Source organism: Choloepus didactylus, chromosome 2 (assembly GCF_015220235.1).
Source record: "Choloepus didactylus isolate mChoDid1 chromosome 2, mChoDid1.pri, whole genome shotgun sequence".
Taxonomy (NCBI): Eukaryota; Metazoa; Chordata; class Mammalia; order Pilosa; family Megalonychidae; genus Choloepus; species Choloepus didactylus.
The window spans coordinates 158,082,474-158,100,795 of record NC_051308.1 but is presented as its reverse complement, the minus strand read 5'-3'; the positions used below and the strand labels follow the sequence as shown (position 1 = coordinate 158,100,795).

The 18,322-nt window shown below is 37.4% G+C and overlaps 1 protein-coding gene across 4 annotated transcripts in view; it reads right to left on the bottom strand.

The window, feature by feature from the left end:
- The window catches only part of SYDE2 (synapse defective Rho GTPase homolog 2), a 35,076-nt gene extending 25,807 nt beyond the window's left edge, over positions 1–9,269 (bottom strand). For all 4 annotated transcript variants that reach the window (XR_005215324.1, XR_005215325.1, XM_037826744.1 and 1 more), the window contains exon 1: positions 7,873–9,269. Coding sequence is in view for 2 of the 4 variants with exons in the window: in XM_037826744.1 (XP_037682672.1) it covers positions 7,873–9,154 (1,282 nt within the window). In the remaining 2 variants the exon portion in view is untranslated. The remainder of the gene's footprint in view (positions 1–7,872) is intronic.
- Between the last annotated feature and the right edge of the window lie 9,053 nt (positions 9,270–18,322).

Sequence of the window (18,322 nt, the reverse complement as noted above, 5' to 3'; positions counted from 1 at the left end):
CACCAGATGAAAGAGTTGGCTTGTCTAATATTGGGCCATAATGTACCACCCAGCCATCCATCCACCCACTCTCCCATCTACCTACCTATTCTTAAAAAGGAGAATCACATTTAGGAACTCAGGCTCATTTCAGGGCAATGCTTAATCACCTATACTGTACAAATTTGATCTTGAATTTGAATATCTTTCTCTCTCTTTGAGTGGGCACAGTTAAATTTGCATAAATTAAACATTCATATGTTGCAATGCCACTGTAATTTTAATCTAAACAAAATTACACTTACTCTTTCCCAATTTGGAGGCCTATCCTAATTCTATTCATCTTTCAAACCCAACTCAAAGGCAAACTACTAAATAAAGTCTTCATTCAATCACTACCTTATTGAGAAACTACCCCGAGAATCAATATAGCAGAGTGATTATAAATTGCGGCTTGAGAGACAAACTGCCTGGTCCTAAACCTGGGTCTGTCTCTGCTAGCTTGACTTTGGCAAGTCACTTAACTACTCCAAACCTGTTTCCTCAAACTCAAAAGGGGGAGAATAATAATGCCTCTATTTCACAAGGTGTTCAAAGAAAAAAATTAATAATGCATATCAGGATGAAATGCTTAGCACATTTCTTATCACATAATAATCACTGGGTGTTAATCATCACCATTATTAATTATGAACAATATTACTATTATTATCCAGGTACAAACTTAAGCAGCAGGGATATAAGAATGAACAAAATAGTCCATGGCCTTTAGGAATTCACAGTCCAATGGGGGATATCAAATACTTAGATAACTAATAATATGTGATAAGACTCTAAAAAATGTACATATAATATTAATCGCATCTAAAGAGGAAATTTTTTTGCACTTCCAAAGAGTTGCATAAAACAGTATCCAATGACAGTCAATACCAGTTCACTGCACATAGATAATTAAAACAAAAACACACTTGAAAAATTCTAAGACCATTATCAAGTTTTTAAATTTACGGAATTATGGTCTTACGCTACTTTGAGTGTGTATATAGTTGATTCATCTTAGTGACACAGCAAGCTCTAAATAATGGTCTAATAATTATTCAAAGAGTGCTAACACATGTTAAGCTACAGGGAGCTTAATAACAACCAAAAAAATTACATTCATACATAATCAGTAACTTCCCTTCTACTGAAAAAAAAAAAAATCCTTTCAAAAATGTAAATTTGTCTTTTGGGCTTTTTATCCTAAATACGTACCTGCCCAAACAGATTAATTAAAAAACAAACAAACAAAAAAATCACCAACTTAAGCACCAATTGAGTTTCAAGTCCAATTAGCTCCAAAGAGACAGGAATTAGACTAGGAATCTGAAGGGAAGCTCCCATGAATTCCTCCTATGCCAGGCATTTGCTTACTCAACAAAGACTTAAACTGAGTGTCTATTATATGCCAGGCATGAGAAGTGAAGTGATGGCAAGCCCCTGCTCTCATGTACCCCCTACAACAATCTTATGAGACAGGATGATTATCTCCTTGAGCTTTAAAGAATATGAGGAATATGGTTGAGATACTAGCCCTGAGATTCAAGCTTAATCTGACTAACCCTAAAACCCTTGCTCCTACCCCTCACCCCACACAATACTACCCACTAACAGTAGGTTAGTAGGTGACCCTCTCTGAACACGGGGATAATATCACTCCAGTTTACTGGGTGCTGGTTGTAAGGATTAAATGAGAAAATGTTCAAAAAGACTTTGAAAACTACAAAGTACTATTCAGATAAGACAATAACTTGCCTAGGAACACCAAGCTAGTAAATGGAAGAGGCAACATTCAAAACTAATTCTTCTGACTCCAAAGATTGTAGTTGTATGTCTGGGCTACGACTGTTGAGGGATATCCATCTCCACCCCTCAGGATTTAACTCACATACATAAAACAGAGAGTCAATAAATACCTTAAATTGGTTTAGTTTAATTTAACTGATGGAAACATGGAGATTCAGGAATCTTTGTTATGTCTCCTTTACACTTAATTAAAAGTAGAAAATCAACACATACTCAAGATTCACTGTGGCTTCTGGGTTTTCACTGACCACATCTTTCTGTCAAGTGCACTGAAATCTAGATCTATTTCACATACTATTTAATAGTATTTCAGACCTTCACAGGATATTATATATAGTTGCAACCCAATTATAAATTTGAGGCAAAAGATATGCAATTAAATAGCTTAGGATGGCTATGAGTTACATCTTATTTTATCTTTTTCTCAGAAGCTCTCTCATGACATCCAAATTTTTATACAGCTAGACGTATTACACTGATTCCTAATGGAGTCTTTTGACATACACTATAAGTGATTATTTAAACACGCTTTTACTTGTACTACATTCCAAGGAACTGCAACGAGAAAAATAAAGCTACTAGTATCTCCTATTTAAGTAAGTTGATACTTCTACTGATACAACATTAAATGAATGTATAATATTAAAATGAATAATTTTACTTGTGAGACAGACTGCAACTACTTTTAATAAAGCTACAAACTACGAAAACTTGAAACCATATAGTCTGATTGCTACTGATAAATGTTTCAAGATACATGATGCTGAAGTTTAAATTTACAGATGAAGTGAATTATAATTTCTGGTCAAAGGACAAATTTATCTAGTTATTAAAATTTATTATAAGCAACGCATTATCCAGGGCAGTAAATTTTACTTGGGCATTTATTTATAAGTAACTCAAAACATTTCATTTTTATCTCAATTAAACGGATATATGAATATAAATTACACAGAAATGAAAAGCTCTTTGCAATCTCCCTTTCCCTCTCCTTTTATGCTAAAATTAAAGTTTAACCCTATTAGCATAAATTTAAGAGTTACCTTTAGCCTCAGATTACATATACATGTTGAAGAAGGCACAAGTAAAAATATTAGAATAAATGTGCAAAGTTGCAAAGCAAAAAAATCCGTATTCTCTTATGCCTACACATTATGCTATAATTTTTAGATTTTAATTAAAGTCCTTTAAAAATCTGTGAGAGAATGCAGACATGGCAATAAAAAGTTTTTCACCATTTTAAAATTTCTACTTTATAAACAAACTGTTGCTTTTGCTTACTTATCTTTAAAAAAACTAAATAAAAGTATTTATATGAACATTGAATTAGAGTCCTGAATAAGCACAAAGAGCCCTGCTTACAGAGTCAAGCCTGACAGCCCAGATGAGACATCCGAAATAAACTTAAGCCTTAGGTTTACATATATGTGTGTTTACATATATGCTTTTATCTTTCCCAGATGAATCTAAAGGAGTATGGAGAAGAAAGGAAACGGGAAGAAGCACTTTTTCTATCCTCCATTTTTCCTCCCTTGTTACTTGCAATACAAAACCCTTTAAGAAGAAAGCTGTATACTAGCTTTTGGGACAGGAAAGTAGAGAGGGAACTTTTAGACTGTGTACAGGTCCACAAAAGTAATGGGGAGAAGCAAGGGAAAGAAGCACAAAATGAATTGGTGCCCTGAGGGGTTTCCTCTAGCTCAATTCCCAGCGCTCCTCAAGGCAGTACTCAATTCTTCTCATCATTACGCTCTTCATCCAGAATCCTAATGATCTGCGGCAAGGCAGTATTCTCACAAAGCCTACTTGCCTTGATAACATTAGCTAACTAAATGCCAGACATGGTACCAAAAGCTTTTAGTGGATTATCTTTACACATCCTTACAGCAACCTTAGGAAACAGGTACTACCGTTATCTCCGTTTTACAAGTGGGGAGCCTGAGGACTGAGGCTTGCAAGGCTGAATTACTTGTCTAAAGTCTCAAGCAAGGTAAATGGTGGTGTCTGATCAACAATCCACAGTAACCATAATATATGGCCTCCTCTCTTGAAGATTCCAAAATCTCACTGTTATTTATTGGTGCAAGATGAGGTCAATATGAAGGAACTAATTTCATTTATAAATGGTAAGTATAAATTCATTCATATAAACTGAAGCAGGAGATCACTTTGTTCAAATGGAACAAAGTAGCAAAATAAGGTAGAACTTTTTTTTCAAAGCTACAACAAACACCCATCAAGATGGGTGAGTGGGGGGACATGAGAACTCTAGAACACTCAAAGTGAGGTCCACCAAACAGCAGCATGGACATTGGAAGTTTGTTAAAATGCAGACCCCATACCTACTGAGTCTGCATTTTAGCAAGATCTCCAAGGAATTCACATGCATATTAAATTTGAAAAGCACCACTCTAGACCTATAAAATATGCTTTGAGTGGCAAAGATCTAGAAAACAGCCTTAGTGATTCTCAAAACATAATACCACACATCTCTTAGGAACCACTGACCAAGAAATGTGGGACATTTAAATCAACACAACTGTTTTCTGCTGAATTTGTAGTTCTCAAGTTTTTCAGCCACCAGCAACTCTAATGTTCTATGGCATGCTTCCAAAAAAAAAAAAAAAAGAAAGAAAGAAAAGAAAATAGCAACTGCACTTGCCACTTGCTTGTAACACCATAATGGCAGAATTTCTCAGAGATAGTTTAAATTTAGAAGAAAGTCAAAAATTACATGCTTCTTGCATAAAAGGATTTGCTTTAAAAATGCATAAAAGTAATGTAGCTCATAAAGATGAGAAATTAGAGCTCTAAACACTTGAGAAAAAGGAAGAAATAAACGGGAATCTATATCCTAGTGTCAAGCTCACTTTAAGATAAAAGCATAAGATCTTACATGGCCCCAATTTTTCCTTTCACAGATCGTGGAACAGAAAAAGTGGTCAGAGTAGGCCAATTATTTTTTAAAGCAATAAAAGGCCAAAATAGCTCAACCTGGTGCTTTTAGATTTATTTCTGAATACTATGTTAATTAAAATGTATTATAAAGACTTATAATGAAGTATAGTTGGAAAACAGATAAAGATTCTTTCATAATCCTAAAGCTTGCAGAAACTTGACAATGTTTACTATGTATAATGACTTTAGATTTCTTAAATAATTGTCTCAATTAAAAACAAATTAGCCAATCTGTGAATACTAAATACCTTAACTGCATCAAACCATTGACATTATAGCGTCTCAAAATTTTAGTGGTTCTTAGGGGCCAGAAATCAACTTGTCATATGGTCTCAAAATTTTTCAAAATACCTACATAGATTAATTATCTCTATTCTGTTATACAGTTATTCTGCATTATAAATTCTAAATATAATTTTACATTGGAAGAATATAAAAAAATATCTTCATGGATAACATTTTACAGAAAAATGTGATATAAACCTTTTAGTCTATTTAACATCTTTATATAACCAAGATTTACTGCTTTACCTGGACTGCCCAATTAATTTTTTTAGAACGCATGTCTTAAAAGCAGAATGCAAGTAATATCAATTTGAATTTCCTAAGTAAACGTTTAAAGGTAAAGGTTTAAAATGGGAACAGCTATTGATTAAAAAAAAATGCCTTAAAACATTTTCTAGAATTCCCCCATCTGCTGTGACTTTGAGCAAGTTACTTATTTCTCTAAACTTTATTGAAATTCCACCCATATCCTCAATCCAAGCAATTTAATAGAATTAATAGGATCAAACTAACCAGAAAACTTTAAAATCTCTTTGCTCTTATATAAAAGAGGCTTTGGAGTCAGAGAGACTGAAGAGACTGAGTTTGAATCCAGGCTCCACAACAAATTAGCTGAGCAACCTTGGGCAAACACACTACTTAACCTCTCTGTTGCTCCATGTTGCTGTTATTGTTAAGTGACAGTTGACATATCTCCAGTTTGGGGGTATAAAGATTATGTGAGAACCACATAAAGTATCCAGCATTGTCTAAATGAGTCTAAATAAACTTCATGAAAAATAGTTTAAAAAAATATAAACTCTTCATATCTGTACTAGACATGTCAACATCATACAAATTATTTTCATCTTTCCTAAAAAGAAATAACATGTAAGAAAGTTGTTTAGTCTGAGATTATGGTAACTTTTATTTAGATTTCTTGCAAAATATCTAAAATTCTATCACACATTTAATTCTAATGCATCATTTTAGTTCCAAGTTAGCTTAGTTAGTTCCATTAGTTTCCCAATGGAAAAACCAATACATTCTTAAATTCATTATTACTTTTTAATCATTGAATGTTTATACTACAACAGAGTACATTAAAAAATCATCAGATGGTAAATGTTTTACCTTTGTAACAAAGGGTAAAAAAATATCTGACTAGAGTTTTCTACAGATTTTTGTATTGGCTGAAATTTAACTATCTTACAAAGGGTTAACTGAACCCAGGTCAGGGGAGATGAAGATATTGTGGAAAATAAAATCTAACAAATGATTACAAATACTTTACTTCTGGAAATGCATGTTTTAATATGAATTTAGTATAAAGTATACCTCTCTTTACAAAGAATATAATTCTACTATCCTTTCATTCAAGTGAGATGGAATAATTAAATTCGAGGGAAAGGTTTGACAAGTGTGTATCTGAGATATATAGTTTCAAAAACTTTTCAAGTTTGTATGCACTTTAATTCTTTTTCTTTACATACACACAAAATGAATCATTTGATTTGTCTTCATTGTGTGATTAGAAGTTTTTTGAACTTTGTTTCTCCACACTGTTTTGTTTTTATTGGTTAAACAAAGTTAATGTGTATCAACCCAATCCTCTAAGATTTGTAATTCTTACCAGAGAAACTGCCAACTACACAGAACACTTTTTACATTACAGCATTTACTACTTAAAAAATTATTACTGATATGTTAGTTTTTATGTTCATTAAAAGTCTTTATATTTAAGTGTGTAGGTTTAAGTTTTGGCTCAGTTTAAAGGTATTATACTTGTTTCAGAAAAGTATTTTTGCTATTTACAACATAATTAAGAGATTTCTAGAACTGATAACCTAGACTTACAGTGAAAATTAAAAATTATGCATATACAAACTAGGGAGCTAAATCTTATTATAAGAAAAGATATGCTTTTTAAAATTAATTTACTTCTAATATAAACAGGGTTTCTATTAGTTTATAAGTTAAATGTCTACACTTCTTTAAAAAGTTCATGAGAGAAATCTTTCTTTTGATTAAAATACTAGAGCCCAGATGAGACTGGATTTATATTACCTGAATCCACACAAAAACAAATGCAATTTGGGAGGAAATTCTTTATTTTCCGCAATGAAAAGATGATGAAAAGATGACTCACTTTGTTGATTTTGTTTTCTTCTTTTTTTTTTTTTTTTTTGAGGGTAGAAGGTGGAAGAAGTGTGTCAAATCCTACCTGACTAAAAAGAAATGTTACTTATGAGAGCTTTGGGGTTTTATTTTAGTTTTCTTTTGGTCTTGTATGTTTGTTTTCTTCTCTCTCTCTCTCTCTCTCTCTCTCTCTCGGGGGGGGGGGTGGCGGTGCTGGGAGAGAGAGGGGAAAATGCATGGAGCAAAATGACAGTTCACGAAGCCGGCGAAGTCTTAACTTCGGATCAAATTCAAATTCGCCAACTTCACAAAAGTCTATGGATATCCCTAAGGCTACAGAAAATAAAAATCAGGGCAGCACCATCCATCTCTAAACCAACTATAGTGTGGCGAACTTAACCTTTACTCACAGTTGTGCTTGGGAGTAGACAAACTGATTCTTAGAGAACGGGGTATAAAACACACAAACCAAGTTCCTCATACCAATGTCCTAAAAAAAAAAAAAAAAAAAAAAAGGCAAAACAAGAGAATTCACTACACTAACTTCGGAATCGCTTTAAGCTACCACTCACATGACACAGTCACGTTCCTGTCTGCAAAAACACTACTATTCTTCGCTCATAAGACGGAAGCCGAATTGGTAAACATTAAGTCTCGCAGTGCCAGCATTTGGGTTAAGTACCCTACCTGTCAGTGTAATTCTTTGGTCTGGAGACACCGCGAGGGCTTGGCTTTCATGCACTTTCAAAGCGCTCAGACTTGGAGAGGCTGCCTGCGCTCCCGCGACTTTGGAAGGTGTCCCACGGGCGCGACCCTTTACTCCCAGGGACAGAAGGCGTCCTTTGTACATCCACTTCTGCAGCTTCTTGACTGTCACTGCGGGCGGCCTGAGGAAGGGAAGCCCCTCCTGGCCGTCTCCTTTGCTGCGTATCACAGAGGACCCCGCAGGATCCCCAAAAGGACTCCCAGGGGAGCGGCCGGAGCCCCTGGAGCGGGAAGGCAGGAGGCCGACCGGCACCGCGACCCGAGCGCTGCCCCCGCTCCAGCCGTCCATCCCGTCTCCACGTGGCGGGGGTGCGTCGCGATCCCCCAGCGCGCCGCACCTGATCCAGCTGTCGCTCGGCCACCGCTGGAAGGAAGGTGGCTTGGCACCCACCGGGAGGCTCTCGAGGCTTCTGCTACAGGACAGCCGCATTCGAGGAGTCCGCGGGCGGCTTCCCCCTGCCTCCCTCGGAGGCGACTCGGGCGGGGACACCTGTTGCCGAGGGCAGTCGCCGCCTCCCAGCTCCCAGACTCGGGGGCAGGCTCGGCTGTCCGTTGAGCCGCTGGGGGAAGGCGGTTGGCCCGGAGCCCCGGCTCCCGCAACGCAACAGCGATCAGGCAAACCCCCGCCGCCTCGCTGTGAGCCCGAGTCAGGGGGCAGGTCGTGCATGGCCTGGATCAGCAGATAATAGGCCTCTCGCAACTGGGTCCGCAGCCTGCCCGTCTCCTGGCGGCCGCCCTCCGCCCCAGGGGAGGAGCCCGCCGCCGGGGAAGGGGGGGGCCGCCACTCCGCCTCCGCCCCCTCAACCTCGGGCGCGGGCTGGGAACCTCCGGGCAGGTTCTCATAGTAGTCGGCAGCGTTGTCGTCGTTCTCGTTCTCCTCTCCGCTGCTCTCGGAGCCTGGCGGGGCGTTCCGAGAAGAGACGCGGGTGAGCTCGCGGCCCGGGCGAGGTCCGAGCGCCCACGACTGCTCCAGGTGCCCTCCCGGGACCTGCGCCTCGCGTCCCCACAGCTGCTCCAGGCTCGGCGCTGCTCCCCCGGCGTACTCGCGTGCAGGGGCGGCCGTGGCAACCCCGGCGTCTCCGTCGGCAGACGAGGCAGCAGCCACCGTAACTACAGCGGCCGCCCGGAGCCCGAGCCCCCCGGCGCCGCGGGGACCCCGCCTCCCCCGGAGCCTGGATAGCGTCCTCCTCAGAGGGTCCGCCATCCCTTCCACCTCAGCAACCAGGCTCGTCCCCTCCGTGTGGAGAGGTCGAAGCCCTGCTGGAGAAAATGCCGCGCTCGCGGAGGCGGCGGTAGCTCCCCATGACCGGTGTTGGTCCTCGCGGGCTGCTCACATACTTAGCATAACTCTGCCGCGGGAAGGGGTGGGGGAGGGCGGCGGCGCCGCAGCGCGCATGCCCCGGAGCCCTGGGCCGCGACGGGGCGCGCGGGCCGCAGGCAGGCGGGCTGAGTTCCCGGAGTGGGCGCGCTGCGCCTGGCTCGGCGGAGGGCGCTGGAAGAGAGGTGGGTGGGAAGTGAGGACGAGCTCACAGGGCGCGAACGGTGCCGTGGGGGTTGAGGGAGGAAAAAGAAGGTGAGTCTGGGCCAGCTGGCGGTCGCAGGGTTTTAGTTAGGAAGCCCGAGAAAGGGAAAGTGCCCTCCTGGCTGCCACCCCATCACCTTCACCACCCTCTTTGCCACCATTGCACGAGGCGTGTCTAAGATATGTCAGGTCCCAGCTTGAGAGAAAACAGACTGTTTTGACAGTCCAAGTATGATTACAGGTGTATCTCAATGCAGGGTAATCTATAAAAGTTCTGAATCATTAATTGCACGAAATTTGCAGCGATTCGTTTTCAGTAATGAAGAATCCTTCAGTCAAGAAATTCACCACCGGTTGGCTCTCTTTTTATTCTGTCTTTCTTTGTCCTTTTCAATTAATACATGCCAACGCAAAATTTATTCTTACATCACCAAAATTTGTAAGACGGAACCGCAAATGTCAGTGCTTCCCACCACCCTGCCTACACGACTACCGAATTAAAAATACAGGTGTGCAGCTCTTGAATATATTTTAAAAATTCATTTGAGTTAAAACAGTGAGTTGAGAAACAATTGGGTTGAAATTGGAAAACAATGTAATTTGGAAATACCAATTCTTTCCCAAAAACCTTAAGTCCCATGTTCCATGTAGTGGTTGTAGGCTAAAGTACCCCTTGTTGCTTCAGAGCAATTCATCTATCAATGATTGATAAGAATCATTCCTGATTTCAGAGTTATATTTTTTAGTGCTTACATTTAAAAGGGGCCTTTGAGTTGTTCATGAATGTGTACCTAACATTTAGCACATAGTAGGTACTCAATAAATATTAAATAAGTGAATGCTTGCATAACCAAATAAGAGAAAATAATTTAGCTCTTATTTTCCTTGTTTCCAATTACATTTCCCTGTTTAAGTTTCTTTTATTTTGTACCAGTCAAAAGCTCTAGTCTCTAAATGTACTTCTACTACCTAGGTGACGGGGTGGCAGCCAGGAGGGCACTATCTGTACTACCTTTAGTACTTAGTCTCTTCACCTCCTAGCATAATTTTAACTGCATCTCTACTTGCAGAAATCTTAGGCATCCTTTAAGACTCCATTCATTGGCCTTCTCCATAATGCCATCTCTGATCTCCCAGATAGACTTAATCTCAAGTTCTTCCCAACTCCAATAATACTTTATTCATACTTACTCAGAGTATATTTGTGTTTTGATTTATATGATTTGTTTGCTTGCCCATCTCCCTATTAAGAAAAATCATAAACTCATTAAGGGCAGAGATTGCTTATAATTCACCTCTGTGTTCTCCACACAACCAAGTATTGCATTTTATATATGGTTAATAAATATTTATTGAATTAATATCAATTTTAATTTAATTTGGAAGAAAAAATGACTTTAATTTCCAGTCTATTGCCCAACTCATCACTAGACCATACTGTATTAGTGTTGCTTTAAAACTTTTCAATTTATTAAATAACCATGATTTTCACCTTGGAAAAATAATGTTATGAAATGTTACAGTATAATTTACATACCTTACTGTTCATAGTTCTACAAAATTTTCATTCCATGGACTTAATGAGGAGTAGAGGCATAAAATTAAGTCTTAGGAAAATATTCCCATAGGAAATGAATGACAATAAAGCTGCCAAAAATGGTGTCTGGTGTCTATAAACACAATTTGATCTCTATCTCAAAAATTGTTTCCATTCCAACACTTGGTTGATACTATAGTTGTAGTTAAGAGAACCATAAGTTGTTCATGTTTATATTCTGAAAGATGTAAACCCTGGTATATCTAGGTTGAACTTCATCTTTAATTCAGCTTGTGGAATTCAGGAGTTATAAAACACATTGGCTAATATAAAATACTATGCATTTTTCTAGACACTACTCAAAGCTAAGTCTGATGCAGTGTAGTATAGCACAGCTGAATTTAACACTACTTTAAAGTTAAGAATGTTCTATCACATGAATTCACAATTTTAACAGTATTTTCGGTCACCACAGAAATTAATAAGGCAGTCATGACTGTAACACTACTTAAACGAACTTAAAGATGTAAACCCCACTTTTCTGTACATGCATTACACTTCAGTAAAGTTTGTACAAATGCAATTCTAAGACAGTATCCATAGAACTTACATTATGCATAATATAATTATGACAATGACAAGAGATGAACATGTTATATGTTATAAAATCCTTTTTGTGTGTTAACAACTTATACCCACTTATCCCACACTTATCCCAATTTTTGTGTCTTCCTAATTGATAGATTCCTGTGAAAATTAGGGGATGGAGATATATTTTCCAGGGTTTATACTTGTTTTCCAGTGACTTGGAAATCATTTCAATGCCCCATGAATTAACAGCTATGTCTCTCGGTGCAGTCACAAAACATGGAATGACTATGGGATAACAGGCCAGTAAGGCAGGGAACCAAATTAGGGATGGAGTTGTACTGAGTCAATCAATCTGGAAAAAGGGAAATTGGGGGGCAGGGGGAGGAGAGCAGGTTGAGGCGCAAGGCTAAGTTTAACAGTAATGGAAGGGAAATGTTTAGGTATATTATGATTATTTTCTAGTCAATTTAGAGTGCATTTCTGTCCCACTGGTGCTCAGTGTTCCATTATACCCTTAGTGGAACCAAAGGCAATTTTAACTCGGGCATTTGTCCAGGTCTCTCTCCTAAACCTGCCTTGCAGGGCTCCTCTGATGTAGACCTACTTGCCTCCCATGCAGTTCCATCAGTGTTGAATGAAAAGGACTTCAGACTTGCCATGGTAGTTAAAAATGGCAAGTTCTAAATACAGCAATTTTAGTATTTCATAATTAATAATGTCCCATAATTTGCCATGTTCCTCACCTCACCCCCACCTGAACAAAAGTAATAAATGGAGGCTTTTGCTAAATACACATGTATTTTCTAATGGTTTAGAAATGTGGTTTAGAAATGTGTAATGTTTCAGAATATTCACTATTTCAGATTCATATTCATATTCAAGTAACTTACTCAAGGTCACCGTAAGTGAGGAGGAATTCAAACTCTGTCTTTCTGATTCCAGAGCCACTACACCCTACGATTTTTCCTTGAGTAGAAAAAGAGAATAAATATTTGCTAGTACTTGCATTGACTTGAACCTTAGTTTCTATAAATATTTAGTTGATCACCTTTCAGAAAAGAGTTTAATAGTTTATGAGCTTTTCTGAAATGCAGCGGAACAGTGGAAAAACTTCTTGTTGAACATCTGAATGTTTACCAATACAGTCCTCTTCAAAGGTGTTAGAACTAAATCTTATAATATATTCCCATTTAATCATAAATCTATTCACATTAAACCACAATGTGAAACTGCATCCTGTAAACGTAGTCTAATTTTAAAAGTAGGACAAGCTATAATTAAATACTTTGAAGGCAAAGTATATGCATCCTTTAAAACCACAGGAGCTCTCAGATAAGCCCTTTTCAAAAGTGAATAGATGAATAAGTAAAGAGAAAGCATAGCCTGCTTTCCCAAATGACTTCTCCCTCAAAGCAAACAAATAGGAGATGAAGGGAAGTTGCTATGCTCCAAGGTTTCAATCTAATAAATGAAGAATAATTGAAAGGATATCACATTTTGGACCTTAATGAAATAATGGATCTAATAATAGAGCTATACAAAATTCATCAGTGGCTACTAACATGACAGAGACAGCCAGATATTATATGACCACTGATCAAGATCACACCACCACCTATGAGGTATTCTTGCCAAAAATCAGGCCTGAGTCTGATCAGCCTCAAGATCTGAAAGTCAATTTACAGGAATTATGGAGAACAGAGGAACATGTTAAAATAACACTTTGGGGATGCAATCAGCAAAATCCAGACTGAAGAAACCTACAGGACAAAGGACCCAGTTCCTTTAACATATTAAACAATTGCAATGTATGGGCTTTATTTGGATCTCAATTTGACCAAATGTCTGTAAAAAAACAAACAAAAAAAAAAAAATTATGAGCCAATTAGGGAACACTGACTATATATATGATGTTACTAAGGAATTATTATAATTTTAGGTGTGGTTTTAAAAACATAGTTCTTTATCTTTTAGGGATAAATGCTGAAAAATTATTTATAAAATGACATGCAGTTAGGGATTTGTTTCAGAATAACTGAGGAGAAAGGGGATTGGGGGATAAGGAAGATCTGCTGTGAGTTGATAATTGTCAAAACTGGGTGATGGGTACATGGAGGGTTGCTATACCAGTCTCTCTACTTCTGTACATGTTTGAAATTTTCCATAATACATTTTTTAAAAACAGGAATCAGACTTTTAAAATAGATCCTGGCAACTGTTTGGAGCAACACAACTTTGCTGAATGGTTTACACTGGAGGGATGGCAAGAAAATATCAAAATCTAGGTCCAAGACGTGAGAAAATGTAATGGAATGGGCTCAGAGTCAGCCAGAACTAGTTCAAATCCTAACTTCATCTATCATGTACTCAAGTACCACCAATCATGGAGGTCAGCTCTTGCTCATCTTGTTGATTCTAGATCATTATTCCTCCCTTCTAAAAATCTGCAACTCTTGTGAAGTACATGGCATTAAACTATACTGCCTACCACCTCTGCTTTTTACAGTCATCTGCCAACTTCCCCTGCATTCATTCTATCATCTCCATTGATGCATTTAAGGCAAAACATGAGGTGAGCTTTTCCTAGATGCATCTAGAAAAGAAGAGAACCTACAAATCAGCAAAACAGTGATGGTCAACGGAGTTTCCAATACCTTTTGGGGATGATGAAAATGTTCAGGAATTAGATATCATGATAGTTGCACAACTTTCTGTTGACTATACTAAAAACCACTGGATTGTACACTTTAAAATGGTGAATAACTGTATCTCAATTTAAAAAAAAAAGGGGGGGTGGGGAGAGAGAGAACATCGTTGCTGACCCAGTGTGGGTCTTCATGTTACTTCCCATCCTGCACCCCTGCCCAAGTCCCAGGGTACAATGGGGATTCACCTGGAGCACTATTCTGCCCTTTTCTCTTTCACTGTAATCCCAACTAACTTTAGTGGAAAATTTCAATGAAAAAGAAAATTTTTTAAGGGAATCTTTAAGAGAAGATTGGAGATGCAAATAAGAACAGCTTGAAAGCTATGTTTCATTGGATAGTCACTGTCAGAAATGCATTCGCATACCATATTCTACTTTTTCTATAGAGCCTTCAATTTTACGTAAAATTGGCTTCTTAATTAAGGGTTTACTTTTCTCTGTCAATTACCAAATGAATTCAAATCTAGACTTACAAAATTAAATAAACAAGACTTTTCTGTCCTCATCCTCTCACTACCATCACAAAAAAAAAAAAGAAAGAAAAAAGAAAAAAACTTTTTCCAGCAAAAATTGTTTCTCTTTTCATTCTCACTGGAAATTCATGGTTCTTTCCTGTAAACAGAACCAAAAAGGATTACTTACACATATAAACAAGAAACTACTGAGGAAAAACCATAATTACACTGGAGGAGATCTTTAAGATGTGTAAACCCATCTTGAGCTTTGTGTGTCCCTTTATTGCAAGTTTTACTCTAAGGTACATGGTAAGGACCTACATATTAACTAACATTTTGGAATAGCAGGGAACCAATTTAGGGGAAAACACAACCCAAAAACTGCCTGATAACTTCTTTCCTGATTAAAATCATCTTCTATTATTTAATTATCTGTAAAGAGGGAACTGTGGGTAAGCATGTATTTATTAACTATTTCAGGTACTCCAGAAGGAACACTTGAATCTTTTATTCTACAAAATCAGCTATTTTCCTCCAAAGCCCATTTTCGTAAGAGTACATGTAGCTATTAATAACTATGGTTTTACTACAGAAGAATCTCAATTTCATTTCAGTTACTATTTTAAATTGTGGTGTATGCATACAGTTACAGCACACACAAGACCAGAAATGTCCGTTCAGTGTAGATATGTAGATTCCAAGAAACACATTTCAAGTGGATACTTTCCAAACAGAAGAGTTTTTAAAGCAACATGTTTTCAAAGATAAGGAAATGGAAAAAGTAAAAGGTTTAGCATTTCTGCATATTTGGAATTTGGTAAATCACACCAAGAAGTCAGGACAATTTCTTTGCTCTCAAAAGTTCTGCCTCTAGTTATTAATCACATGACAAGGCAGTAAGCAACAAATTCTCTCCTGCATCTTACTCAATTATACTATCCTCAAACACTGGGGTCATATCTTATCGTTTGAAACTATAGGGCCCAGCATCTCATATCTTTACTCATCTTTTGAAGCCTGGATGCCAGTTTCCAGTCACATTTCTGTTCACGAACCATACCTCCTTACCATTTTTACTAAACAGTTCATCTAGGAGTTAATGAAGTTCTTTCATATACAAATAGTGAATCCTAGATGAAGACTAGGACCATGTATTTTGTCATCAGAGTAGAAAAATCATCATCTCTTGGAAGCAACCCAAGTGTCCATCAGCAGATGAATGGAAGCAACCCAAGTGTCCATCAACAGATGAATGGATAAACAAAATGTGGTCTATACATACAATTAAATATTATTCAGCATTAAAAGGAATGAAATTTTGATTCATGCGACATGGATGAACCTTGAAGACATGTTGGGTGAAATAAGCCAGACAAAAAAGGACAAATATTGTATGATCTCCCTGATATGAAATAATTAGAATAAGCAAACTCATAGAGGCAGAATCTAGAATATAGGCTACCAGAGGCTGGGTTGGGGTTAAGGAGGGGGGTGTTAATGCTTAAATTGTACAGAATTTCTATTTGGGTTGATTGTAAAGTTTTGGTAGTGGATGGTGGTGATGGTAGCATTAGGTCATATATATGTTGCTAGAATAAAAATTAACACAATGAACCCTATTGTAAATTATGGACTATAGTTAACAGTACAATTATAAAAATGTTCTTTCATGAATTATAACAAACGTACCAAAGTAATGCAAGGTGTTAATAATAGGGTGGTGTATGGTATTTTATATATTTCATGCATGATATTTCTGTAACCCTGTAACTTCTGTAACAAAAATAATTATTAATAAAAAAAAAAAAACTCACCATCTCTTTTGACTCATTTAAGATGAATACAAGGCAAGCTCTTCCTAGATGCACCCAGAGAAGATAAGAGCCTACAAGTCTTCACTGAAACTGTGATGGCCAATGGTGTGACTCGTGCCCTTATGAAAACTCAATAATTGATCTGAAAAAACTAATTAAGGACTTCAGGCAAAGGCAACTGGATCTCAAATGTCTACAACAGGGTTCCAAACTCAGGACCTACTACAGCTAGGCAGGTCATGTAAATGAGTGTGCCAGTTTAGGTAAGGCCACCAGAGAGCTATTCAAAAGAAGCAACTTCTTTCTCTACACTGAATGGACATTTCTAGTCTTGTGTGTGCTGTAACTGTATGCATACACCACAATTTAAAATAGTAACTGAAATGAAATTGAGATTTTTCTGTAGACTCCTCATCCTTGCCTCAGCGTTTTTGTTTTTGTTTTTTTTTTTACCCTTTGGTTAAGATGAGTCTCACATTTTTAAAAATGCCATATAAATGTTACCATAATAAATATATATATATACATATATATATATATATATTTTTAAGTAACCATATATATGGCTAACTGTGAGTGCCTGTGCGCTTTAGGAAATAATACATAAAATAATATGCAAAAACTTTCCAGAAAAAAGGAACGCTCAGTGCCATAATTTTAAATAATCCACTGTTAGCCCCATGACCTAAGGTCTACGATGGTGATCAAATTTCTTCTCTTGCCTTACTTTTCATCATTATAATCTCAGTATCAGCATGAGCCGCATGTTTGCACACAGTTTTATGAATAGCTTAGTGTTTTCACTTTACCTGTTAGTCTGATTCTCACCAAAAACCCTTGAGAATAGGTACAACAGAGATTACCATAACCATGTTCAGATGAAATAGCTGAAACTCAGAAAGAGAAGCCGTTTAATTATGGTTATCCAGGCCCAAGGAGCACCCAAGCCCAGTTTTCTAACTGTCTAGTACAAATCCCTTCATTTTAAAAAGCATTTTTATTTGATGAAATTGATGCTTTTTAAAATAAAAAAATTATAGATAACTTGGAAAATATAGAAAAGCAAAGATAAGAAAAAAAAAACTCATGCAAACTCCCCCATAACCAACTACTATTAAATTTGGAATTAAACTTTCGACTTCACATGAAGGGCACTTGCTGCTAGAAAACCATGTTTTTCAATATTGCAGCAACATCAATAATATTAAAATAATATTGTGATAATATAGAACAACTATTTTAGAATGCAATGTTTTATTATAAACATCAGCATGGTAATTGCTAGTGTATTTGATATAACATGTCTGAGGAAGGAAAAGGCGAAAAATGTATTTTGCAACAGGTATTTTAAATGACCCAATAGGGAATGTAATTTCTAGCAGAATTTCTGTGAAATTACATTTAAAAGTTTTTTTCTTTAAATGCAGAAACATTCACTAATCTGATTTTTTTTAACTATCTACACTAGTCGACAACCTCATAATTACATACCCAAAGATTGTTCAAATAAAAAGGGAACAAAGCTCCTAAACAAAGTTCAATGGATAAGTTAAGACTGCCTGGAGGCATGAGAAGATTTATGTCTCTGTTTACCTCAGGATTCAATTAAATACATGCATATTTAATTTATGAATCACAGTTATATTTGGTCCACATGCTATAGACAGGGAGAAACAAAAGAATTCTTTCTCAGATAAAATGTATTAATGAAAACTGAACATACACCCAAAGTTCTGGATAGTTCCC